General features: G+C 36.8%; 1 protein-coding gene and 1 pseudogene across 2 annotated transcripts in view; both read right to left on the reverse strand.

Moving 5' to 3' along the window:
- The window catches only part of LOC126717389 (UDP-D-xylose:L-fucose alpha-1,3-D-xylosyltransferase MGP4-like), a 35486-nt pseudogene extending 19399 nt beyond the window's left edge, over positions 1-16087 (reverse strand).
- The window catches only part of LOC126717382 (probable aldo-keto reductase 1), a 102609-nt gene extending 75859 nt beyond the window's left edge, over positions 1-26750 (reverse strand). Inside the window, exons 1-7 of one of the 2 annotated variants that reach the window (XM_050419067.1) lie at positions 26624-26750; positions 25062-25229; positions 24640-24843; positions 24341-24513; positions 23900-23996; positions 20465-20618; positions 19385-19787 (exon numbers count right to left, since the gene is read on the reverse strand). In XM_050419067.1, coding sequence (XP_050275024.1) covers positions 19609-19787; positions 20465-20618; positions 23900-23996; positions 24341-24513; positions 24640-24843; positions 25062-25229; positions 26624-26683 — 1035 coding nt within the window. In that variant the 5' untranslated portion in view covers positions 26684-26750 and the 3' untranslated portion in view covers positions 19385-19608. Of the gene's footprint in view, positions 1-19384; positions 19788-20464; positions 20619-23899; positions 23997-24340; positions 24514-24639; positions 24844-25061; positions 25230-26623 lie in introns of those variants that run through there. The other variant, XM_050419065.1, reaches the window with a different exon arrangement.
- Positions 26751-27892: the final 1142 nt, after the last annotated feature.

Genomic DNA, 27892 nt, shown 5'->3' on the forward strand with positions numbered 1-27892 from the left:
TTTTATCACTTTTTTCCTGGTCGATGCATGTTCTGGCGCTCATGCATACGGTGCTGAAGCAAATGCATCTTCTGCATCGAATGTTGACGAGCTTCATCAAGAAATCTCAGTTCGTTCAGCAGTAGTCATAATTCCATTGATTATTGTGTGGACACACACACATATTCCTTGGAGTATTTTCAAGAAAATCCAAAGAGGATGTACAAGAGAAGAAGATGTTGCTGGAAAAGCTACAAGTCAAAATGAATGAAGCAGAAGCAAAGGCCAACAAGCTTAAAGTGTCATTGGAGAATCTATGTGGTATACTAACAAGGTTTTTACGAACTATATTTTGTTTTTATTATAAATAAATGTGAACAAGTTGAGATCTGCTGGGTGTAGAGTGAAAATATGGATTGTAGATTGGTTTGCCCAGCTAACCAATAAGATGGGAGGTCAGTTGAGGAAAATTGATGTTGTTGGGCGCTACCTCATTCAGATTTGGAAGGCCGTTGGGATGGATACTGATGGAGGGAAGGTGGAGTTTCTGCGGTCGTGGAACGAGATAAACCGAATCAAGCTCATGAGTACTAGCCTCTTGTGATGGATATAGCACAAAGGAATACGGTTTCAAGGATAAAAACGTGAATTATGGTATGATGATTATTATTATTACTTTAATATGCTGGTGATGTAGTCGTTATTTTTACTTCTATTATATTTTGCTGCAGGTGTGGTCACATTATGGGTCGAAGTGATGAGGACGAGTTCACTGCAGCACAAATGTTCTACCCACGCATGCAATGTGCTTATGTGTGGTCTTTATTTGTTTTGCTTACTCGTAATTTACAAACATGTTACCCAGTTTACAACAAGGTCAGGAGAAGATGTCGAAAAGTGATCCACTATCTTCAACTTTTATGGAAGATGACGAGGTAGGGTGCATGTATAGGGGTATCAAATTGCCATATAGGGGGCTACATACTGTTTTCTTTATTAGTTGCGCATAGCATAATGATACTGAATTCAACACCTAAATTCCTTAACTCTGTGCTCTACCATCTTTGTTCTGTCTATTTGTAGCGTGTAAGAGAACACTTCAAGCATGACAATAATGCAAAAGATCTTTTGAAAAGGGTTAAGGTATGGTTGATTGGCTTTTAAAATTAATTTCTTTTAATAATGCGTTTTTAAAATGTTAAGAGTGAGAATTAGCAGTTGCACATATAAATCGTGCCTTGAATCAAGCCTTGCTCTAGTGGTCTGAATTAGCAGTTGCACTAGTGGTCAAGCCTTGTTGCAATGACAAGTGCCTTTCACCAAAAGTAGTTGTGGGTTCAACCTTAACCACTGAAAAACCCCACAAATATAACTAAGTTTTGTGCACTTAGTACTACGACGTTGCAGCCAGTTGTATTCCTTCATTGAGAAACATAGTCGTTTTAGGCAAGTATTAGATTCAATGTTTTTTAAAAAAAAACTATTATGACATACATATTCAAAATTTCAATTGCATTGGGTTTTGATTAGAATGATTGCGTTATTTGTAGGCACATATATCACTGTTATATCAAACCTCTGGAAGCATTGGAAGGTGAAGAGTCCAGGAAAAGAAGGCAGACCGCAGTTTGCAATATGCAGGGCTTGTTCAAGCTTTATCAGATCATGTTCTACTTTTTCCTACGATATATATTTCCCATCGTCTGATTGCGCTCTAACATACCCTTATGGAAGAAAAATGTCTTCAATGATTGGAATTATTTATAATAAAAACAAAATATGAAATGTAAAAACCTTGTTAGTATACCGCATAGATTCTCCAATGACACTTTAAGCTTGTTGGCCTTTGCTTCTGCTTCATTCATTCTGACTTGTAGCTTTTCCAGCAACATCTTCTTCTCTTGTACCTCCTCTATGTATTTTCTAGAAAATACTCCAACGAATATGTGTGTGTGTCCACACAATAATCAATGGAATAATGACTACTGCTGAACGAACTGAGATTTCTTGATGAAGCTCGTCAACATTCGATGCAGAAGATGCATTTGCTTCAGCACCGTATGCATGAGCGCCAGAACATGCATCGACCAGGGAAAAATTGATAAAGACATAAATAATGTAAGTTGGATTTACATTTGATAAAGACATAAATAATGAATGATAGATTTTTGTTTTTTGCATTATATGGGAAATGTGATAAAATTATTCTGTTTGTGATTTGTATTAGGTACCATCATGACGATTTCAAAGGACCGAGTAAAGCCATCCCCAATGCCTGACAGTTGGAAGTTAAAAGGGTGGATGACTTTCTTTTCCGTGCCATTTCTTAGTGTGATTGCAAATTTTGTATAGAGCGAACAATGTATTGAGATGTGGATATTTAAGCCTTGATTGGCAGGAATTTTATGTTTTGTATAGAGAGAACTATGTAGTTGATACATTTTTTGGATCAAAACCTTGTGTCTCATATTATTTGGAGTTAAGATCATTTCACTATATTGTGAAAAGCACTCATTTGGTGTTATGGAGTGGAATAGTTTATTCAATGCAATGCATCTATAAGTTACTCATATTTAATAGTTTATTCAGAAGTTTTTCCCTTAAACAGTTATAAAAAGCTCATTTGTAGAGAAGAACAACAATTGTGACCTTTAAAAAAATTAAATACATAAAATAAAAAAATTTAAATCCCATGGAACTCGAGTCTATGAAACTCGAGTTCCAGTGGAGCAAACAGAGCACCTTATTGGACCTCTCTGAGTAAACAGAGCAAAACGGAGGAAAAAAAATTCCAGTGGAACTCGAGTCTATAAAACTCGCGAACCATCTGGAACTCGAGTTTCATAGACTCGAGTTCCACTGGGAATTTTTTTTTCCCCCCTTGGTTTTGCTCTGTTTACTCAGAGAGGCCCAATAGGGTGCTCTGTTTTTCCCAGTGGAACTCGAGTTTCATAGACTCGAGTTCCACTGGAAAAAATTTTTCCCTTGGTTTTGCTCTGTTTACTCAGAGAGGCCCAATAGGATGCTCTGTTTTTCCCAGTGGAACTCGAGTTTCATAGACTCGAGTTTCACTGGAAAAATTTCTTTCTACGTTTTGCTCTGTTTACTCAGAGAGGTCCAAGAGGCTTGCTCTGTTTTCCTCTGTTTTTCCCAGTGGAACTCGAGTTTTATAGACTCGAGTTCCAGTAGAAAATTTTTCCTCTTGGTTTTGCTCTGTTTACTCAGAGAGGTCCAAGAGGCTTGCTCTGTTTTCCTCTGTTTTTTCCAGTAGAACTCGAGTTTCATAGACTCGAGTTCTATGGAAATTTTTTTTTTTTGTTTTGCTCTGTTTTCCTCTGCTCATTCCAGGAATCATTCACTGGGGAATTTTTTTTTTCTTTTTTCCTGGTTATGCAGACAAACCAGAAACTGAAACGTGTGCATGCACCAGGTAAGAAGCAAAGATAAACAAGCTACGAATATAATCCATAAACCCTCATTTAGAGGCAAAGAAGCTAAGAATGTAAATACACGTACATTACATCAAACGAAACTACTGAAACTTCTACGCTCTCTGTATAAACATGGTTTTACAATGCAAAATGCAATTACATCGCAAGAAAAGGCATTCTCAATATCAACATCCTAAACATGCCCAACCACGCTTAATTTGCAGTTCTAACCATACTATTGAAATCACAATCTTCATAGGCATACATTCAATAGAGATTTACAAGTACATTCAACAAAAACCAAAAAGTTCACATAGACCCAATACAACGTAGTCACTTTTCCTAACATCGGCTGTCCACACAACAAAAACATCGTCCTTGGAAGCATGCTTGAAAAACGTAGAGTAATCACATTAGGGGAAAAGATAGTAAACATTAGGTCAACATGGAATGAACAACAAATATTTAACCGATGCATAAGTATTTGCCATCTACCTACCTAGTGTGGAACATGACCGCTTGTGGAAGCGCCACGGGACTGCGGACATTTTCTGCGGTTATGCCCGGAAGCATGACACAGTCCACATGTTTGCTTGGACTGACTTTCTATCAAATCTGCATCCTCCCTCCGCCATCCCGGTTCTCGAACCTTATTCCTCACTCCATCCATCTCATTCCTTATTCTCGACTTCACTGGTCGACCTTTGGCCCGCAACAATGCTGGATTAGGCAACCACTTTGGCCCTATGGGATCCCTCCACAAAGCCATCGACTTAGGAACCACAAATGCATGCTCATAAGTGTTAATGGCATTGTTCAAACCATAACACGGGTGAATAAATGTGGTCGAATCAATATTTAAATAGTCACATACTCTGATTGCATGTGAACACGGGATCCCTATGTTTTGCCATTTCCCACAACTGCATGTTCTTTCCTGTAACCGAACTTCATAACTGTGGTTTCCCCCTCCTGCACTACACGTGTTGATTTGGGTAACTATTTGAAATATCAGCTCTTCATTGCTAAATGGCTTGAGATAATGTTTCTCAGATTTGCTCTTATTCTCATCCCACTTGGAGAAGGCATATTTACTCCATTTCTTACCCTCTGAGAACTCAAAAAGGTATTCTTTGCGACGGTCGTGGAAATAACTGACAAGTTTGTTCCAAGTGAACTCAACCAACGCGGCAATAGGAAGGCCCCGTGCACCTTTCAATACACCATTGAAGCACTCTGATATATTGGTTGTCATTGCCCCAAAACGTCTCCCACCATCATGTGACTGGGTCCACATATCCAGTGACTCGCCCATTAGGTATGTGTATGGAAGATAATCTTGATTCTTTTCCTTGCCATCCTTCCCCGTCAACTTCTTCTTATTTCTAATGGCCTCAATTTCCGCCTGCTTAATGGTCTCCATTATGGAGGTAAATTTCACTGCCTGACTAGCATATCCAGCTTTCAACGCCGCTGACTTCAGAGTCGAGTTCTGAAAATGTGTGTTAAAGTTGCTAGCAACATGTCGAAGGCAATATCTATGAAATACCAGTGCTCTTCCATCATCCCTTCTAGGCCAGTTTGCAATGGCGTTTTTGATACCGAGATGTCGGTCAGAAATTATGCAAATGCCTTCGTTAGGTATCACGCGGCCAATCGCATCTCTGAGACATTGTAAAAACCACCTCCAACTAGACCCTGACTCAGAATCCACAATAGCAAAGGCAAGAGGGAATACCTTGTTGTTAGCGTCGGTTGCCATTGCAACCAACAACTTTCCCTGATATTTACCATACAGATGAGTCCCATCAATACTGATAACCGGCTTGCAATATTTGAATCCATCAATACTTGGACCGAAAGACCAAAACACATAATTCAAAAATACTGTGTCATCTTCACCGGTGGATGTGGTACGATAGAACACCTGGGTAGTCGGATCCTGATCAATATATGCCATTAGCAACTTTTGCAACCTTTGATAAGACTCTTCCCAATTCCCAAACATCTTCTCAATCGCCTTTTGTTTCGCATCCCACACCTTGTAGTAAGAAGGCTTTTGTCCCTCATATTTCGACTCTATCATAGATCTGAGATGCTTAATTGGGGTAGTGTGATCCTCACATAACTTCTTAAGGATGTCATCTGCAATAAATTTACAACTCATCATTCTACCATCATTTCGCACCCCAGTCCGTATACACGTGTGAGGACCCTTGTACACGGTGACTATCCATAGATTGTGGAACTTGGGCTTCTTGACTACGCAGACATACCACGTGCATGACTCATCAACGCATTTCGCACAAAGTTTTGTCGTGGTTGACCTACTGATCAAAAAATGTTTGTTTTCCTTGAGGGCACACTTTGTTAATACGCGTTGCACCTCCATTTTATTGGCAAAAGTCAAGCCTTTGCACAAATTCATCCCCTCAATCCAACTAGACACAAATGGTGTCTCAATATGTGAAGGATCAACAAAATTTTCCCAAGTATTTTCATAAAATGACAAGGTAGGTGGTGAGTACACAGGGATTGTGTCCGTAATGTTTTGGACACTAAGAACATTGTATGCATCAGGTTGACTACCGTCCAATGTCTCATCGTCATCAATGTCTCTCTCAAAGTCCCTAAAGTCCCCTTGTTCAATCCTGTCTTCAATCTCATCTCTATCGCCAAAATCTTCACCATTAATGGCAATATTTTCATCAACATAGTCATCATCATCATCCTGATCCTCGTCCTCATCATCATAATCATCATCATTCTCATCCTCATCCTCATCCTCATGATCATCATCATCATCATCGGCATGAACATCTTCATCGGCATGAACATCAGCATGCTCTACATGTGTAAAATACTGGTATTGAGCATCTGGAACTGTAACTTGTAAACTTGTTTGTGTTTGTTGGATTTCCTCAATACCAACTTCTGCACGTGGCTCCAACTGTATGTACAACTCAATGTTAGTTACTTCAGGTATTCTCTCCAACTTGTCAAACATGATCTTCACATGTTTGTCTGATTCTATCGCTATGTACTTGTAATTAATCCGGTGCTTCAGGATTTCATTTGGCATGCGATAAGTAATGTGTATGTTGTGCACAGTAGGGTTCTCACACAACTCTTCCATAACCATCATCTTCAATTGATCAAGGGTCTTCAACCTACGATCAATTTGGGTATAATAGGTCTTTATACCCGGCCCTTCAAATGGCAATCCCTTGTTCGCATTGGCATTCTTCAACGGACCACCGTGGTATATGATTATATCAATTTCAGGCATTGTGAACCTGTTACAGTCAAGTTACTATGTTAGTTAACAAACATTTTCAAGTTCCCTGATCTAAAAGAAACTTTTTAGTAGGTCTTTAACTTTCTAATAAAAAGATGCGGCCGAGAAACTTTTATAAGTTGCTTTTCATCATACATACAAACTGAACATTTTTTCGTGCCATTTGTTAGTGTAGTACGACTATATTTAACAATTGAACATATACAAATCCATCTATCCTTCCTATATACAAGAGGCTAATTACAGCAACATGGTATGAGAGGTAAACACATATAAAGCAAAAGATAATTGCAAACGCAATTTTTTTTAACACATACAAAATTGCAAAACATAATGGGGGACTAAATAATTGCAAAAGATATATCATTGTAACACAAACACAGCCACATGGATGTAGTTTCCAGTGTCATGTAATACTTGCATTTTTTTCCCTTTACATTCTATGAGGAGCTGTAACATTTTCTTTGATCTTTTAAGATTCTCAATCATAATTTTATTACCTGTTACTAACTTATCATAATCAAGGGCTGTTACATTGGAAGGCTTGGTTTATCTTCATTTTTTCATGAGAATAATTTTCTTCTTCTTTATCATTATAGATGAGAGAAGACTGTAACTGCCCCTCTCTAGGTTACTATTACAGGCTTAAAAGGTTAGAAAAAGGTTCCCTAAGCAATTGTTTTTAGAGAATAGCACAAATACTCAAGTGCCAGATGAACCCTTCTGTGTCACAGGCTCAAGGACACATCCAAGAATTCAATTTAGGGAAATTGTGGAAAGATGTGTTTCATCTCTCAATAAATTGATCAAGAGGGCAGACTGTATCTTTTCACCCACAGTTTGTACCATAGTGATGCAGCCTGAATAAGGCAGCAAAGATGACGTGTTTGCTGTAAACAGCAGATAAAGGCTATAAGGCAGAAAAGGGAGTCAGTAACCCCAGAAATAAGATTAATTTTCTGTCAAAAATAGCCAGTTTTCTTCAGATTATTACTTATTTATAAGAGAAGCAATGCCTGACTAGTCAAAGACACATAATAAATGCTAGACAGCTGACAATACATTTAGAGATTGGAGCATCAAGTGGAATTATGCTGATGTAGGATACAAGAGTCATAGATAAACTTGAAGAGGCAGTAAGTGATTTTTCAGTTTATTCTTGATTTCAAAATGTGGTTGATGGTTTTGAATGGACTTTTTTTGGAGTGTATGATCCTAATGCAGATGCAAATAGATAGCAGCTTTGGGAAGAATGGGCAAGGGTATATAGTTGGTTGGTGCATAGGGGAGGCTTTCAACATAATTCCTTTTCCAAGCAAAAGGATGAGCTTTAAGAACAATGGTAAGGATGTGGCATTTTTCTGGAGTTTATTTCAGAACATAGCCTAATGGACTTACCATTGGAGGAAGGTGTTTAAACTTGGTCAAACGATCATGGTCACCCATCAATGCCCAGGTTGGACAAATGTTTGATCTCACTAGCTTTGGAAGAACAATTTCACTATTTGAATCAGAGATTTCTTCAAAGATCATATTCAAACTGTTTTCCCATGTTACTTGATGGTAATGATATCAACAAGGGCAAGGGCTTATTTACATTTGAAAATATGCGGTTAAGAACTGAGGGCTTTGTGGATAAAGTGAGAAATTGGTGGGGGAGTTATCACTACCATGGGTCTCTTAGTTATATATTGGCTTCGAAACTCAACTCCTTGGAAGACAATATGAGAAATAGGAGTAAGGAGACTTTTGGAGATGTGACAGTATGGAAGAAACATTTATTGGTGCTAAATGAATGGAGGAAGAGGGATGCCTGATTGTTGAAGTTTCTTTTATTCCAAAAAATATCGGGGCTTCAGATGCTAAAGATTATATAGGCCGATCAGCCTTATTGGTGGCGTCTATAAGATTGTGGCTAAAGTGCTAACTACATCAATTACCTTAAATACCTTAAATAAATGCCTACATCAATTACCTTAAATAAATTAAATGGTTTAAATTATTTAGTTTGGACACACGCTATGATTTGAAGCAACATAAGCGATATTGAGAGGAATATATGATTACTACATTACTGTCTGCCTTAGATTCTGATCTACATGGTTTTAAAGAGCAGATTCTTTCTAGTGAAACCCTCACTTCAGCTGCCAATGTTAATTCTCATTATTGTGCTCATGCTTAGGCCAAGGTTCTATTGAGACAACCATAGTCTTTTGCTTTAGTTTCTAGCATTGGAGGTTGTAATAGCTTCTAGTGGTAATGGTTGTAATGGTGGATGTGGTGACAACAAGTGATCATTTGGTGGTATGAATTGTACTAAACGTTATTGTTGGGTGAAATAAAACAAGACAGAGTACGTGCATCAGGTTATAGATGGTATTAAACAATTACAGTTTACTTCTGTTCTAGTTGGTAGATTTGATCAAGAAGAATTAATGCAGGGAAACACCTCAAAAAGAATAAAGTCAATGAGAACAGAATTTTTTTTATTTCACCAAAATGGCTAATGCAAAAACATATTTTTATCAAGATGGTTAAGATTAATCACATGAATTAGTAATAAATCAAAGAAAATATAACAAATAATATATAGCTCAAATGACATGCAAGCCAATAAAAACATGGAATTGAAATCAACAACAAAAAGATACTACAAGAAGAACATCTTATATTAGGAAAAAACATGGAGTCATTGGAAAAACCATAAAGTCATTGGGAAGTTCTCTTAGTGGCAAAACCCATACACAACTAATACCCAACTACAATAACAATCAAATCAAAAAACCCATACCTGAAATATGAAATTCTTGAGAGGGAAGAGCAGTGAGAGAGGCAATGTGGTGAGTGAGAGTGAGAGGTGTGAGAGTTAGTGAGGCTGAGTGTATGGGTGAGAGTTGAGGATGCTTTGTTTTTCGGTGAGAGTTTGAAGATACTGAGTGTGGACTGAATAATCTATTCCCAGGAAATAACTTTGAAAACTACTGTTATCTGTTTTTGACTGTGGACGGAATGGAGTTGTAAAATAGTTCCACCAGAACTCGAGTCTTATAGACTCGAGTTCTGTTCAAAGTTAACTACATTGTTTGGATAAGTAAATCTCGAGTCTTATAGACTCGGTTTGTGCCATGAAAAACTCGAGTCTATAAGACTCGAGATCCCTTGAAATTATTATTATTCTTATAATTAAATCTCGAGTCTTATAGACTCGGTTTGTGCCAAGCAAAACTCGAGTCTTTAAGACTCGAGATCCGCGTGGCAATTTTTGCCACCTCAGCAGTGCAGAACTAATGGAAAGCGAGTTTATGAGACTCGGTTTTTAAGTTGAATCTCGAGTTTCAAAAACTCGAGATGTTAGTTTTCTAAATTGTTTGAAAACGTGCCTAACTAACTAATTTGAATGGTTGAACGAATCTGATTTGCACAATACCTCTGGGTTTGTCCGTCCATCATCTACAACAACTTGACCTTCACTGTGACAGTCAAGCAAAGAGACCTGCCGAAATGGTGAAAACGCAGCGAAAGCGAGAGAGACAAAGACAGCGAAGAAGAATAAGAAGCAATAGCAATGCAACCTCATGGTTTGACAGCATCTCATGGTGTTTGAAGCTTCAACAATGGCTGTAAGTACCCAAAAAAAAATATCTCTGATCTGAACCTGTGATAGGGCGATTTCACTGATTTTCTTGCATAGGGCAGTTTTATGGGTTAAAAGAATCGTTTTGGTGAACGGTTCACAGTTAACCCGGTCGGACTGTATGGTCAAATCCAGGTTTCAAAACCATGTTTACAGATTGTTCAAGCACTTTTTTAATGTTGACAATGTTTTGGTTTGGAGGTTCAAGGGCTTTGATTCTAAAAGCTTTTGTTTTTGTGTTTTTTTTTTTTTTTTTGGGTCTGTTTGCTTGCTAAGAACCCCACAACAAATATCCATGGCTTCAAATCTGATAATTTCGTGGGGACTCCTTGCTAGAAAGGATTGGATTCTGCAATGGCATAAGTTAGGCTGATAGGCTCTTTATCCATGGAGGAAGAGAGATTGTAGATATATATAGAAAAAATAAAGCAATGGGTCTTCTATTTCCAATAGGCAACAATTGAACGTTTTGAAAAACCGTTTGATCGAGAATAGGAAGAATCACCACTAATCAAGATAGATTTGAAGAAGGTCCGAATTAATGCTCAATTAGTTGAAAGAATAGCAAAATATTAATTACAAAAGGAAGGGATAATGTGTACCTAATATGGACTCTGATTTTTTTTTTTTATTTTTATTTTTTTTTTATAGTATAGTGGCAATTGAGTAGGTACGAAGGAGTGATTCAGTTAAATGAGGAGAGGAAGAGACCAAGGAGGGAAGAGAGAGAGTTTGGCGTTAGAAAGCTGAAGTTATGAATTTTTGAAAGCGTGAAAGACAGGGAGGCAGTTAGAAAGCTGAAGTTGTGAAGTTTTGTAAGCCTGAAAGACAGGAAGGTTGTGAAGTTTTGTAAGCTTGAAAGACAGGAAGACAGAGAGGGGTTAGCATTAAAGACTATTGTGCTTGGTTGGGGCTTTACAGTGGTCAGCATTAACCGTAATATATAAAGATTGGCCTTTAAAGTCGAGATAGGTTGAGAATAATTTCTTTTTAATAGTATAATAAAATTATGAAAAAAAATATAAAAAAAAAAGTAATGACGTGGCGGCTGACGTGGTTCAACGTGAGCGTAGCAACATTAAATGCTACGCTTCAGCTTTTAGTATTATATTGATTGATTACTATTGCGATCCTATTAAAATTTGGTTTAAATGGGAAAAAAAAAATGCACTCAGCACTTCTTAAAACCAAACGCAATTTCACATAGTATAATTACTTTTTAGTAAGAGTTTCAGCATAATACCAAACACAATTTTTCAGGAAAAAAAGAAAAAGAAAAAGAAAATTGTCAGAATACTGAAGAAGAATCCATTTTGCTCCTAAAGTAGAGTTACCAGATGCAACCTAAATCAACCAGATTACGCAGACAACTCCAATATATCAAGATTTCCAGATTATTTATTTCCTACACCAAATTGCAATACTTTCAGCAGAAGCATAAAATCCCCACAGGCCTTTTGAGACTTTGCTTTAAAGGGACTATTAAGATGACTAAGCTTTCCTAAAAATAAAAATTTACTAGGGAATTCTGGACTATGAAATAAACTAGGAAGGCAAATAGAAAAAAAAAAACCTCTCCAGCAGTTTTATTCAATGCCCAATTAAAACCAGGTTGGTCATTTGCTTTCTTTGCTTTGGACCATGGTTGTGATTGAAGTTCCTCAATCCACTTCTTCATAACCAGTTTTGCTCCACTAGTAGGGTGAAGGAAAATCATGCAGCTACATATGTAAGGGCGCCCTTTTTTCCCTGGAGGTGGCAAATCATGAGAGTGATTCAGTGGTTTAACTTGGTCAGTCATGGAAGTTCAAGATAAATTTACATTCAAGAAGCCTCAAAGCCAGAACATTCAGATCTGGTTTACTTGTTAGATCCATGGCAATGCTAGAGGCATTCAATAACTAAATTCTGAGAACATCATCATATTGACTCAGCTTAAATCCACAAACAACTTTCACTAGCACTCCTCCACTCAACGCCTACACACCCCCCACCCCCCCTCTTTGGGGCAGTGATCTAGATTGATTTTGAAATTCAAGGCTGACATGTCATTTGTTTTTCAGTTTTTCTTTCTCCTCTTTTTTGAGCCAAAATAAAAAATTTTGACTAAGGGACACAAAAGCAGCAGTTCAGTTGGAATTGGAAGGCATCCAAAACATCTCAAGAAATCAACATTCTGAGGCAGGCTCCAGTAGAATGGAACTTGGGTGTGTTCACTGATGTGATGTTCTTATGTTGCAAGACAAAAACAGAATAAATAAAATTGAAAAAACATTTCAACTAGTAACTGAGAAGATCATGATTTGTCCCTCTATTTCCCAATTTACGGCCATCAAATGATAGACAAATATAAATGGCTATGAGGAAACAAACGACCAGCATATTTAGATTTGGTTACAAATCGAGTTTGTATAGAATATAATGTTTTTGGTGGCTTATATGCAACACTTGGCACTATTTTCCATAAATGGCACACAGCAAAGGCAAGAAGCAAAGTAGGTGTACTTACTGCTGCTATATCATCTGTTAAGTACACATCGTGACTCCCTTGCAAATAAGGAAATGAATCAGCCAACCAGACCATATCAACATCATTGTACATTACACTATATCCAAGTTCCAAAATATGGAGTAGATTTTTTTTTTTGATAGTGAAACCATGACTAACTTTCATTACTTAGGACAGTTGTCCAAAGAGATTACATCCATATGAATTTGGTTCGCTATTACAGGGGGAGTATCTTCCATCTTCTACCCAAATTACACAGTCATTAACATTTATAGCTTCCCTAGCAAGAAGGTGAGCTGCCATATTGCTCTGTCTGTGAACATGGTTTGCATTACAGGAGTTGAAGGAACCCAGCCAGAGTTTTGCTCCCTCCACAACCTTCTGGATCGAGCTTGGACCCGGGTCAGACCCTGCAAATGCCATCACCACTGTCTGCGCATCGCTTTCTAAGATGATGTCCATTAGACCAAGGTCCCTAGCCAACAGAATCCCCTCTTCCATTGCCTTCGCTTCCACTTCTAGGGCTCCCAGGGGGAGGGAAATTTTCTTACTTATTGCTCCCATAATCTGACCCTCCCCATTTCTGATGACTACCCCGACTCCGCAGCAACCAATACTCGCAAACACTGCCCCGTCCACATTAACTTTATACCGCCCATGTCTAGATGGTCTCCACTGGTTTCTAACAGGGGCAAGGCCACGGATTGGAGGCAATGGCATTTGCCGTGCTTCCTCCATGTACTCTCGAGCCTCTTTTGCTATACTTTTCGCTTCTTTACAATGGCCCTCGTGTTTAAAGGCATTCCTGTTGTTCCATATATGCCATGCCGTGGTGGCAAACAACTCCCAGTCCGTGACCCCCTTCCTTTCCTTGAGTGTCCACACCACATCAATGAACTCCTTAGTTGGATGATCCAAATCAGTGAAAGAGAGACCTACTTCCTTCCAAACATCCGAGGTGACTTTACAATCCCATAATATGTGGCCTGAAGATTCACATTCTCCACAAAAACCACAGCCACCATCTGCGATCACTTTCCTCAATGCCAGGTGAAAGTTTGTTAGAAGGATGTTTTTGCATGCCCTCCAAAGGAAGTGCTTTATTTTGTTTGGGCAGTTGAGCTTCCATATGGACTTCCAGAACTCGGTTGCTTTTGATTTATCTGAACAATCTCCTCGTTCCCTTGTCGTGCTGGTCTCCTTAAGCAACTTGAGAGTCACCCCATAAGCACTCCTAACAGTGAATAATCCATTTCTTGACCAAGCCCAAATTAAGGAGTCCTCCGGAAGTCTGGGGCTTATTGGAATACTGAGAATGGCATCAGCTTCGTGGGGGATGAAAGTCTCCTTTACCAGACCTGCCTTCCATGTTCCAGTCTCACTGTCTATAAGTTGGGCGACCTTTTCCAGATTCCAATTCTGCCTTTGGGGGCTGATAACCTTAAATGAGTCTGGAGTTGGAAGCCATCTATATCTCGCCAAATGTCCACTTTCCTACCATTTCCAACAATCCACCTTGACCCCTTCTCAATAATTTCTCACTAGCTGCCATGATGCTTCTCCAAAATTTGAAGTAGGCGACGTGGCCATCGGGATGTAAAATTGAAGAATCCCTGTACATATGAAACCAATTAGGATTGCTTCCAAATTGCAATGAAGTCAACAAAAAAATGGAGATAAAAATTTCCAAGCATTGTATACTAACTGGCAGGAAAACAAGGAAATATTCAAGTGAAATGACACTGTAGTTTATTCTACCAAGGAACATCAAAAGGACAACAAATTAGTAAAGCAAACATCTAAATTCCAAACTCCTTGTTGCACTGATGCAAACCAAAAATACAACATGATTGATGTGGTAAAAAGGATTTATATGTGGTTTTTTTTTCATGATTTAGGCAATGACATTGGCATAAAACTTGGTTGTAGCAAGAAAAGTAGTTTTCAATTCAACAAATCAATTCAATTTTCACAAAAAGTGGTTAGGATCAGTACACGTTACATAACTACAAATGTAGCACAAAAGCCTAGGTTCTAGAAGAACTAACAAAAATGATATGTATAAACAGTTAAGCACAACAAATGCTGCTTACAATCACAAAGACTTCAGATTGACAACTTTTAACATAAAAATACCACCTTTAAACTCACACATAAAATAAGAAAATATAAAGCCAAAATACATTGTTAGTCCCTAAACTTTTAACTGATGAGCGATATAATCCCTGAAGTTCAAAGTGAGATCATTGTTAACCCCTAACAAACTTAAAGTGATTGCCTTTAGTCCCTAAAAAGCTTAAGGTGATCAATTTTAGTCTCTAACAAACTTAAATTAATTGGTTTTTGTCCAACGTGTCTAACAGAGTGATGACATGGTAATTTTTAAGAAACTAAATAAAGCAATCACATTAAAAGAACTAAATTGCTGATGGGCTTAAGTTGCAAACTAAACTATAAAATAACTTAGGTTAGGATCAATACACATATTACATAACTACACATGTAGCACAACTTGCAATTCCAATTTACAATGACTTTAGATTGCCAACTTTTTAACTTAAAAACACAGCATTTGAACTCACATATAAAATAACAAATGCTTAAATACATTGTTGTTCCTGAAAATTTAGCCCATTAGCGATTTTAGTCTATGATGTTTAAAACTAAAATCAACCAATATAAGTTTGTAAGGTAAGGAACCAAAATGGATCACTTTAAGTTTGTTAAAGTCTAGGAACGTACGTACAGTTTGGGCAAAAATAAAATATAAATGAAACCCAGATGTTAAAAGATAAGATACAATACATACCTGAGAACCAAACTTATGGGCAGTTTGAGAATCAGAGGCAGGTGGGACGAGCACGGCGTGGCTAGGCCAACGCTGATTAACCTTAAAAAGCGTGGCATAGTCCTCGGCAATGACAAGCACTTTGTCCTGATGCTTTTGGCTGGCAATGCTAATCAACCAGTTGTTAAGAAAAGGCAAGTAAGGGTGACTCACAGCGCAGACGATCACTGTACCGTTCTTGGCCACAAATGAAGCCGCTTGGGCCAGCGTGTAATCACGCCATTTGGAGTGGGCCTGGGAAGAAGAGGAAGTCGGGCATGCCATTGCCAGACCAGGGCAAGAAGACACCGAGAATGATGAGAAGAGATAAGAGAAGAAGAAGAAGAAGAAGAAGAGCAGTTGGCGTCGGGATAATAATGGGTTTGGACCTGAAAACGAAAACGGGTTGTCAATTGGTCTTTGGTGTAATTTTTGAGATTTCTAGGACTAGGAGGGGAATTTCCTGAAGAGTTTACTGAGAGATCTTTGAAGATCGGATCTGGGTGCTTCCCAGCCCAGGTGGCAGATCATGAGAGTATGTTTGGATTTTAATCATTTATGCAGTATTGCAATTTTCATCTTAACAACATGCCTAAAAAAGAGAGAAAAAAAGAGAAATACTGTTGTAAGGAATAATTATAATAAAGAATAATTATTTCTCCCTAAAATAGTAACAAATTTTTAATATTTAATTTTTTTTTAGTAAGTGTAATAATTTTTAAATAAACAAACTTTATATATATATATATAAAATAATTATAAAAAAAAATTATTAAAAATACTGTAATTCATCTCTCTCTCAAGGATAAAAGGCAAGATTTTGGTGGAGGGAATCATTTTTATCCTTAGAATAATAGACATAATTCCATATCTTTCTCTCTCGACATTTTCACACAAAGAGAAGCGCTGATCAGCATTTCTGTTCACATCACTTTTACACAAAAACAAAAGTGCCAATTGCACCATTGGCACTTCTGTAAGTGCCACTAAACAACATAACAAAATCAATTCTCTCCATTTCTTTACTTTTCAAAGTAAATTTACTCACACATGTTACAAGTATATACTACCATATACAACGATCCCACACTAAGGTTGTAATATTTGTTGAGTTAAACACGTGAACAAGCACTTTTATATTCAAAATTGGACTATTTAAACTACAAAACTTAACAAACACTAATGCTTGACTCACATACACCGACACTAGTGCACTGCACACACAACACTTAAAGACACCTTCTAACACTTTTTACTTTGCTTCACTCTACTCATCACTCTACAAACTTGCTGCCTATGACACACACTTGCTTCGCATCACTTCACATTAGTTGGTGATTTATGACACACTTCACTTCACACCACTTTACTTCATACACACGACACTTCTTCATATTTATACATAGGATGAAGTCGGTTAACTCACATGGGATAAGTTACGCAATAATAATTTTTGTTGCGATAAATTTTATATATATTTTTAATTTTTTTTCCCACTAAACACATCATATTTTACCATATCTTCACAAAATCAAAAAAAAAAAAAAAAAATCTACAAAAAATGCAAACCATCAATACTTGTTAAAAAATAGCGGTAATGAAAATTTGGGGATTTTTATAAGGCATTGATTTTTCTATTGCAACAAAATTATTACAAGTTATTGTAACAAAAAAAATATTGTTGCAATAAATTAATACTTTTTAAGTCCTATTGCAACAAAAAAGCTTTACAAGTGAATTAGTTCTTATTGCCACTAAAATTCCTTTTTGTTGCAATATAGGTTTTTTCTTGTAATGTCTAGAGAATTCTGGAAAGAAAGAGATTAAGAGAAACTCTAGAAATTTCTATAGAAAATAGAATTAATGTTGATTTTTAACAATATTCATATCCAATTTAGTTGACTCTTTATCATGCATAAAGAAACTTGTCTTTCAACTTAAACCACCCTTTAAAGTAATAAACTTAAAATATATGAATTTTTTGGCACCATTATACACAAAGTGATACAAACCCATGGGTATAATTCACCATTGTAAGTCAGTTTTCATTTGTTATTAGAGTCGACCACCACGTCGAGTAATCGAACACAGCTCATTGAGTATATGATCAAATGAGTTACAGTTTTGTGGTCGGATCTCGAAGGGAGCTACGTTGAGGCTAGATTAAAATGTCTTACTAAGTCATTGAATAACTGATAGGTGAGTGCAATCGCCAAAAAAGAGAAAAGTCTACCATCAGGTCAGTGTCGATAGAACGAGCCGTTGTGGCCGTTGGCTGTGAAGCGTGGAAGTATGTTTTAATCCTATGTCCCATGTGACTAAAGTGTAAGCTTAAACATATGTAATAAGCTCTTACGTACTCCCCTCTTGCAAGCTGGTTTTCAAGGGCGAGTTTTACCTATGACTTTACGAAGTTAATTTCTCATGTTGTTGCTTTGGTGCTTCTTTCGAATGACAGACTCTCTTAGTCAAAATGGCCACAACCACAATCAAATTTTCCAATTCAGTGATCAAACAATACCTCTCATGAAGGGAATTTAATTGAAATCCCAACTTGTGAGAAACAAAAAAATAGAGAAAACACACACCAAAGAAAACAATCACACGCACAAGACAATATTTTACGTGGTTCAGCAATTTGCCTACATTCACGGAGTTGCAAGGATTTCACTATTATCAGGGAAAAAAAATACAAAAGTGCAGTTATAGTTTTTTTTCTCTCTCAAAAACACGGCAACCAACACAAACCCTAATCACACAATTGTGTTTTATACACAAAACGGGCCAAAAAATTTTTCCTGGGGGCTCGGCCCAAGCCTCTACTCCATGGACTAAGCCTCAAAAAATCTCCCATTAAAAACCATGCAACATTATTCAGGTCGGGTCAGGTCGTCAAACCGGATCAAACAAAACTAGGCTCCACAAAGCGCAACATCTCAAGCATCCAGGAATATTGTCCTAATGCCACTCCTTTTGAATTGCTAGCAGCACTCTTTTGGTCACGTTTCACACCTTTGAAAGGTCCTAAAAGTTACACTACACATTTCCTCTCAGTTTGTATAGACTCTTGGAGGCTATTGCAAGCTCCACTCCCAATTAATTGGGTATTTTGGCAATGCATAGCATATTTCACAACTATCATTGAAGGGAGGAGAGATAGGCCAATGTGAGTTAGGACATGTGGAGTTGGTGAACAGCCATGTGTTTGGTACAAAGGAGGAAGAGTTTTGGTCAGTTATGAATTGATTTGAACCACAAAAGGGAGAGGGAGGGAAGTTTGCACCACCCTTTAGAATGTATGGCCCTGAACTAACATGTATAAGCTTGGAACACATGCTTGTACCTAGCAAGGTGGCCCGGGAGCCCCAATATGTCATCGTTGAAGTATGCGACAGCATTTGACAAGGATGTAAAGCCGGTTCATGTGTTGTATCAGGTAGGGAATGTGGAGGGAAAAGGGTTGATTGTGGTAATGCTTTCAATGGAAGAAGGGCTTGCAACATCAGTGCTGGTGACTTTGCCTAAGAAGCAATGGGCTGAGCTATGCGAGGACCAAGCTATATTGCGTCTAGAACCAATAATGCTCCTTATATGTTAATTCTCCTATGTTTTAGCCAAAAATTATAATAATAAAAACAAAGAAGGCCTTATTTCACAAGATTAATTTTTTTTTTTAAAAAAAAGTGAAGAACAAACTCCCAAAAAATTAAAAAAAGAAGTGAGGAACAAACTGCCAATATATCTAATAGAGTGTGACATAGTGCAACCACATTGGTGCCATTCTAACAAAGTTTACATAATAATGTTGCTAATTTTGCAGTGTGAATGACTTAGCTAGTTATTTAACATAAATCTGGCCAGTCATTTCACCAGAAGCAGAGCATGGCATTATTTAAGTAAAATGAACATCATCCATGTGTAAAAAGAGAATTAATTTTTTGGAGGAGTGTTGCCAAACTTCCAGAGAAAATGATCCGTGTTTTGAAAGCTTCTACTGCCAGCTACCTCTTCCATTGGTACTGCATCAGATATCTCTTTGAGGTCTTCTTCTGTAAGTTTCACCTTCAATGAGCCAATATTGTTCTCCAGGTTCTTGATCTTGGTTGTCCCTGTAAACGTTCCAAGGAAAATGAACAAAAAAGATAAGATATTTGTCACATTGGAAAATAAAATCTTGCAAAACTGTGATAGAACATGAGCATATTAGTGAACATTCATTCATGATTTTATTATTCCACGAAACCAAACTACCACTCTCTCAAAAATTTAGCCACTCGCCAGCTGTACAGCCAATGATGCCATGAAGACATTGTGATCAAAAACCTGAACCATGGTAAAATCTTATTTAGTTATGACAGCGACCTAACACTTTGTTTATGGCTATGTTGACACTAACTAAATATGAGTTCTTCTAAGGCTCTTATGACTTTATAGTAGGTATTATTGATGTAATTTCCAGCCATGAAATGGATTGTTGTTTATTTATAAGCCAAACTTTGAAAGTTGAGGCATGAAATCCTTATGGAAATTGGATTCAGATACTTATTGATGTTTGTCTCTATAAGATGCAGGTGATCTTGATTCTACATGTTGCAGCTTATAGGGGAAGAGCATTATAGACTTGGAATCAAATTAATTTCAATTTGTAGCACACATAAGAAAATAGTATTAATAACAGTGAATAGAACTTCAGCCACTTATTTTTGTGAGGAAAATTTAAATATGTAGCTCATTACCACTAATGCAATTAATCAGGGAATAAAGAAGGAAAAAGAAAGCCAATTACCAGGTATGGCTACAATGTCATCTCCTTGTTGGAGAACCCATGCAAGTGCAAGCTGAGCAGGAGTGCATTGGTGCTTTCTAGCAAGTCCTTCTATTCGACTAAAAATGGTCTTGTTCTTGTCCAAATTTTCTCCTTGGTAGCGAGGGTGAGAGTCCTTATAGAATAAAGAGCAGGCTGTGAGTTTAGTTAAAGCATAGAGTTGCTTGTTTCCCTTAGACTAGCCTTTTGATCTTTGTCCTTTTGTGTTCATCTTCATGAACTCAATGTTTTTAATATTTTTGATCATGAATTCTATTAAGTAAAAATTTCAATAGTAGATGTTACAATGCATAATTGACGTAGGACAACTAGAACAAAATTGAAAGAACGAAAAATAAAGGGATATGATCTAGGAGTCAGCACCTAAGCCTTGCTTGGAGTCAGCACCAAGTGGGGAAACCACTAGGAGTCAGCACCTAGGGTAGAACTGGAATCAGCACCAGAGCAAAGAAAGACCAAACAACCATTGTTTCATTCATCAAAATATCAACTGTCTCCTCAAGGAGTACAATAGGTTGCTTATAAAGGATTGCTAAACCCTAGTTCTAATTGGCTAGGAAACCCTAATTGCCTTATTACAAAAATAACCTTACTTCCCAAATTAAAATACTAATAGCCCAATAAATTACTAGGACCTAAAACATAAAAATACAATTGACTTGTGAATATAAATAATATTAAATAATAATTTTCTTGCATCTCCCTTATCATTCTCCTCTTGTTGGAGAAAACTCGATCTCGAGTTTTAAAGCATTGAAGGATTAGGATGCTGACAAATAACACTTGCTTCAAGTCCGAAATCACCTTAGGGAGCACAGGGAAAAGAAAAACCTTAAATTCCACCACATCAAACTCATTTGGAATAACAAAATCAATGTGTGGAATCAGTATAATCTCTTCTTGAACCTTATGAACCATAGGAAGCACTGTGGTTTTAACCTTTTCGACTTCACCAAGATGTAGATCTTCAAGGACTGTGGAGGGTTGATTAGAAGCACATTCAACAACTTCAACTTTCACATCATGTGCACCCTCTAACCTAATACTCTCTTTAGGCACCATCTTTTCACCTTGCTGCTCTTCAATAGATTCATTTCCTTGCACGCATGTTAAAGCAACACTTGTCGAGGCATGTACATCTGTGTCAACGTTAGGCTTTGGTGTTGCTGGAGGATTCTCCACGACCAAGATATTACCATCAATGTTGTCTTCTATGGGGGCAGCAATAAGTTCATTGTGATCAATTATCCTTGGTTTCCCAATTGAATCGGTTTGAGTCTTCATTTGCTTCATCTGAGCAATTATGTCTTGAACATCTTTCACGAGCTTTACAGATAATTCCTTGATATATTGTCCAAAAGTGCACTGAGGACATGAAATGGGACGAGGATGAGGATTCATCGTATTTGCTTCAACTTGAAAAGTACCACACTGAGATTGGGGTAGATACTTAGCTCGATAGTATGGTGACAAATACTCATCACAAAGCTTTTCTTTCATATCTTCCCACACACTAATAGCAGGTTCATAATTCATATAGCGGAAATATTCAAGATTCTCCTAAAACCTTTGAGCTTTACCTATTAACTTCGACTTGGTATACCTAATCTTTTTGTTATCTGCAAAATTTGCTTGCTCAAAGAATTGCTCCATCCCATTCATCCAGTTGACAAAATCTCGTGGATAAGTTTCATAACCATCAAAGTACGGTGCTTCTAATACTACCATGATTCTCTAAAATAGTGCTTCAACAAATAGTTGGAAGTTGGAACAAGAACCTGGGTTGCTGTGATGTTCTTTGGACAGGTCGTTGGAATGGGCTTCTAAGACTATTATCTCAAATAGTTGCTGGGGCTGGGCTGGTTGACAGGTTTGGATTTTGTGGGCTGGGTCTTTTTTTTTTTTTTTTTAAGAAAACTGGTGTTGTAAAATGTGGGCTTTGGGCTTGTTAACAAATGGGTCAGGCAAGGGCTTGAGTGACTGTGTACAAGGAGTTTGTTGTTTTGACTGGGCAGTTTAATGGGTTTTGATTTGGAAATGGTCTGGGTTATAAAGGTGGGTCAGACCAGCTTGATTTTGATTTTTTTTTTTTTTTAAAGGATGGGTTTAGACAAGGCTAGGGGGTTACCTCATGAGATTGGATCGATGGAGACTGATGAGATTGCGGCGGCGTGACAATGGGCAAAACCGACATCATGGCGGTGCGACAACAGGGAAGGCAGCGGCAGCACAAGACTTGGAGGAGTGGTGATGATGGTGTCGGCGGCAATGGCTTTCGTGTGTGTTGATAGTGTCAGCAGTGGTGGTTGGTGGGTTGGCAGCGGCTAAGTGATGATCTGTGGGTTTCGGCGGCTGATGGGTCAATATCAGCGGTGGTTGGTCGAGGTTGCCGATGGTTCCAATGTGGGTCTCTTCTCTCTATCCGTGATTGCAAGGGATTTGGAAACTTGATTGTGGGTTTTGGATTGGAGTCTTTGGTTGGCTTGAATATCTAGTCTTCTGATGGGTAGCACAACTATAGGACAGCAGTTTTTTTTTTTTTTTGGTATGTGATTTTTTTCTAATTCTTTCCTGCGGTGATACTTCAACGGATAGGTGTTTGCTCTGATACCTAAATTGACGCAAGACAACTAGAACAAAATTGAAATAACAATAAAATAAAGGAATATGACCTAGGAATCAGCACCTAGGACTTGCTTGGAGTCAGCACCAAGTAGGAAACCATTAGAAGTCAGCACCTAGGGTAGACCTGGAGTCAACACCATACCAAAAGAGACCAAACAGCCATTGTTTTTCATTAATCAAAATATCAACTGTCTCTTCAAGGAGTACAATAGGTTGCTTATAAAAGATTCCTAAACCCTAGTTCTAATTGGCTAGGAAACTCTAATTGCCTTATTACAAAAATAACCTTACTTCCCAAATTAAAATACTAATAGCCCAATAAATTACTAGGACTTAAAACATAAAAATACAATTGACTTGCGAATATGAATAATATTAAATAATAATTTTCTTGCATCTCCCGCATCAATAATTCTTTTAAAGCCCTAACTAAATAAACACCAGTGAAGATCAAACTCTTTTAAGAAATAAAGCATGTAAAATAGTTCATCTCAATTATTTCATGTAAGCTATTAAAGGTGAAATGATGGAAAAGCTTAATTGCTAAATTTTAAAATTTCAGGGATAGTTGCAATTTTTCAAATATTAGAAATGAATTGGAACTTCTTGTAAACTGCAAGGACTAAAATAGTGTTTGCCCTTGTAGGTATTTTTTATTCAATGAACTTGAAGAATCATTGCTCAAAGAAAAATATCATTGTAGCCTGAAAAATTATGCAAGCAATTTGAAAGTCTAACAAATAAATGACAATATATTGGTGAAATTTGTACCAATATGCTATTTACAGCCAAATTTTCCACTACTCCTTTGCCAGCGAAAAAACCACGACCAAGAGGACTGTATGGAACTATTCCAATTCCAAGCTCCCTACAGGCACAATAGCATCAAGATTCAAGAGAGCATACTCATGCTTCTGAATAAGATAATTTCAATATATTGAAATCAAAGCTACACAAAATGGACAATTTTCCTTGTTGTAGCAGTCGTTCAAAAATGATAGTAGTATTGGGATCCCAAGAAAGAATAGAAGATAAAAATGGAGAGATTTAATTTTAGGATACATGCAATCTATCTCTCAATTAAAATGTTCACATTGTCACATCAAGAACTGATGAACATGTCAGTGGTGTATTCTTTGAAGGTTTCTTAAACATGGAAACAATCAAGAGACCAAAATTTATAAAAAAACATCACCCGTGAATTGAACATACCTGCAAAGTGGAATTATCTCTTCTTCAATATCACAAGTCCATAGAGACCACTCCATTTGTAAAGCTGTGATGGGATGCACAGCATGAGCCCTCCTTATTGTGTCTGGGCTAGCTTCTGATAGACCAATATACTTGACCTTTCCCTCTTCTACCAGTTTCTTAAGTTCACCAACCTACATTCCAATGAGGTGTATCTAACGAAATTTGCAGAGAATTTGACAATTTCAAATTACAAACAAGAAATAATTCAAAATGGTCAACCATTGCAGGCGTGTGATTAATGGGTCATGATCACTTACAGTTTCTTCTATGGGTACTTTTGTGTCTACCCGATGCTGATAATACAGATCAATGTATTCCACATCAAGACGCTTCAAGCTAGCCTCACAGCATGAGCGAACATACTCAGGCCTACTGTTCACTTCCATCTGAGGATATCCTATTCTTTGGATACCAAATTTGGTGGCTATTTGAATTTTCTCTCTTGGCAACTGCTTCAAGGCCTGAAAGATATAAACTTCTTTCAGTTAATATTATAGAGTTTTAACATGGTACCTGATTATAAATCAATTCACTAACAAAAGAACTTATAGAAAATGGTATCACAAAGATATTTCCACATCATTGACCATCTTTAGTATCACAAAGATATAAATCAATTCACTAACAACAAAAATATTAGATTTTTTGAGCTAGTAAAATTAAAATTGGTGTCATTTACCTTTCCAAGCAGAATTTCATTAGTATGGGGTCCATAAATGTCAGATGAATCAAAGAAAGTGATTCCCTTACTGAAAGCATACTTTATTACTGCAACTCCATCCTCCTTAGGGAGAGGAGAATTGTAGACTCCTGTCAGGCTCATACATCCAAACCCCAAGTTTGAGACCTGAGAAAACAAAATCAACAATTACAAAGAACAGAACAACAAAAAGACAATGCAATTATAAGTATCCGAATTTCTCTAAACTCTTGTTTTTTCATTTCCACTTAAACTTGCTTCCAATAGCAGTTTCTCACTATGCCAATGCTCATAGATTGCCTCCTATTAAATGATACCTCTTTTTTTGAGGTTGATCCAATTAAAAAGCACCTACAGAACCGCAGCCATGAGCTGCTTGTGCTTTGATTATAGAATTGCGTTCCTTAGGGATGAGACAATTCCTGCTGCACTGGGAAGGTGTTGTTGAAGGGTGACAAATGAACATAGAAGACATCAACATTGCAACAACATCTCAAGACAGGTAAGGTTTAGCACTTCTCTACAAACTCATTCTCAATGTAGCATGTGACTAAACTAAATAGCTTCATACAAATTGTTTCAAATTTATAATTGCACCTTAATTCTTCTGATCACAAAAAGGTTACTTGCAACTCCCAAAATTGGTTTAATTTTCTTCTAATCTTCCCATAATTCAAACCAGCCTGCAACCCACACTGCGGAGTACATTATTTTTACTATATTTAAAAAAAAAAAAAAAAAAGTCTTCTAGTGGTTTGGTTTTTTTTTAGAATAAAAACTCATCCAACAACCTTATAAGGGACTTGTGGTAGCACTTGGACCTTTTTAAAAAAAAACAATTGTTGAGAAGTAAACTTTTAAGCAGTCTTTTATTTATTGGGCTTGGCTTAAAAAAATAGAAAAGTTAATTTAATATAGAATGAATACAGCTTTGTAAAAGTTGTGGTAGCATTTGTTAAAAGTTCTCTCTCTGTTTTTTATTGACCTATAGTCTAAACTAATGCTACATGTTAGACCCTTTTTTTGTTTCCCACCGCTTAAGATTTCTAGTTCCAATAGGATAATGGATTTCTAAATGGCTGAATCATACAAAAAGTGTACATGGGGGATTGAACACTTGCCGAATGTGTAGTTAATATAACAAATTAACAATAGAGATATTACTTAACCTAAAAGCTTAAATCTATGGGTATGAGCCTAGTTATGTTTTGTTAAACACTCATTTTTGTTATTAGCATCCAATGTGTGACTTCACTACTCAACATTTTTTTGAGGGGTTTCACTACTCAACATAACTACATTGCTTACCTGTGAATATTCTTACAATAATAGATAATAAATATGCATGATTTGAGACTCAAAATAATGGTTAATGAATATTGAGTTAGTGTAGATGGATACTTGTAACTTTAAAATCTCGAAATAGATCAAATTATGTAGATGGGTTTTCAAATAAATTGTGAATTGGACATATACAAAGTGGAAGTTTCTTGAAAATATATATATATATATATATATAAGGAATGCCATTTGGGTTTTACCTCAAGGCCTTGATTGCCCAGTTTCACCCTTGGAATTTGGAGTTTGTTCCCTTCTGCCATCTTTCAAATTTTGTGTTTTTCTGTTTGTCTGAATCTTTTTCTGGGATGATTTCCCTTTCCATTTATCATTAAAGTCTCAGATATATATAGTAATATAGTAGAGGTAAAGATCACTGGGAGCAAGCTACTGTGAGGTCACTAGGCAAAGAAAAGTATATGGACGTTTTGAAACAAAGCTCAAAACGTCATCACTGATGGCACTGGCAAGTTTGAAGGATTATAGTGACATGTAAGGATTCAATTTTTCATGTGGACTAAATAAATTCATTTCAAAATAAGTTATCCTGCATGGCACAAATAACAAACCGGATCATTTTGAGCAGATTGCAGATTAAGCGGATCATCACAAAATTAATTAATCCTTAATTTTGCTTTGATAGGAACTAGTTTACACTAATTACTCACTTTAAAAAAATAGTGTTATTTGTAGATTCATGTTATCTCAACTGATAAAATTTCTTGTCGTTAAATGAGAAATCTAGGATTCAAACCTCGTTTATATCAGAAAGCAAACACCGTAGATTGAAATTCTATTTTATCTAAAAAAAGAAAAAAGCTTTCATTGATTATGTCATTATGCATCATTTTCATTAACCCTTATTTTTAGGCATGCATTTTCATGTTCTAATGTTCTTCGGATGTATTGAAAAAGTTTAGGGACTTGGTTTTTACTTGCCAGTCTCTCTTCGTCATTGCTTATGTCATGGCACTAATCTGCTACTAGAACACTGGTGTCTCGTGCTTTGATGGTCTGCAATTTTGATTAATTAACGTTATCTTGCGACTCAGATATTTACTGAAAGTGACGTTTCATTTTTTTTTTATTATGAATATGTTAATTTGCCCACGTTTTGACCAAAAATTATTATAATAACAACAAAGAAGGCCTTATTTCACAAGATTAATTATATATAAAATAAGAAAAAAGAGAGGCAAAAACACCATTTTGGTATCTACATTTTAGGGCCACAATCAATTTGATCTTTAGATTTTGGTAACAGTCAATTTGGTTCCTACTGTTAACTCACTAACAAAAAAAATGCCTGCGTGGCAAACAGTTTGTACAGTTGACATATATATATATATATATATTTTTTTTTAAGAAACAAACACACAAACAAGAGAGAGAAAGAGATTCTAACACAAATTGATATATATTAAAAGGGTTCGGTTAATGTGTGCCCTTACTTTCTATTTTTGAAAATATTT

This window comes from Quercus robur, chromosome 3 (assembly GCF_932294415.1).
Source record: "Quercus robur chromosome 3, dhQueRobu3.1, whole genome shotgun sequence".
NCBI lineage: Eukaryota > Viridiplantae > Streptophyta > Magnoliopsida > Fagales > Fagaceae > Quercus > Quercus robur.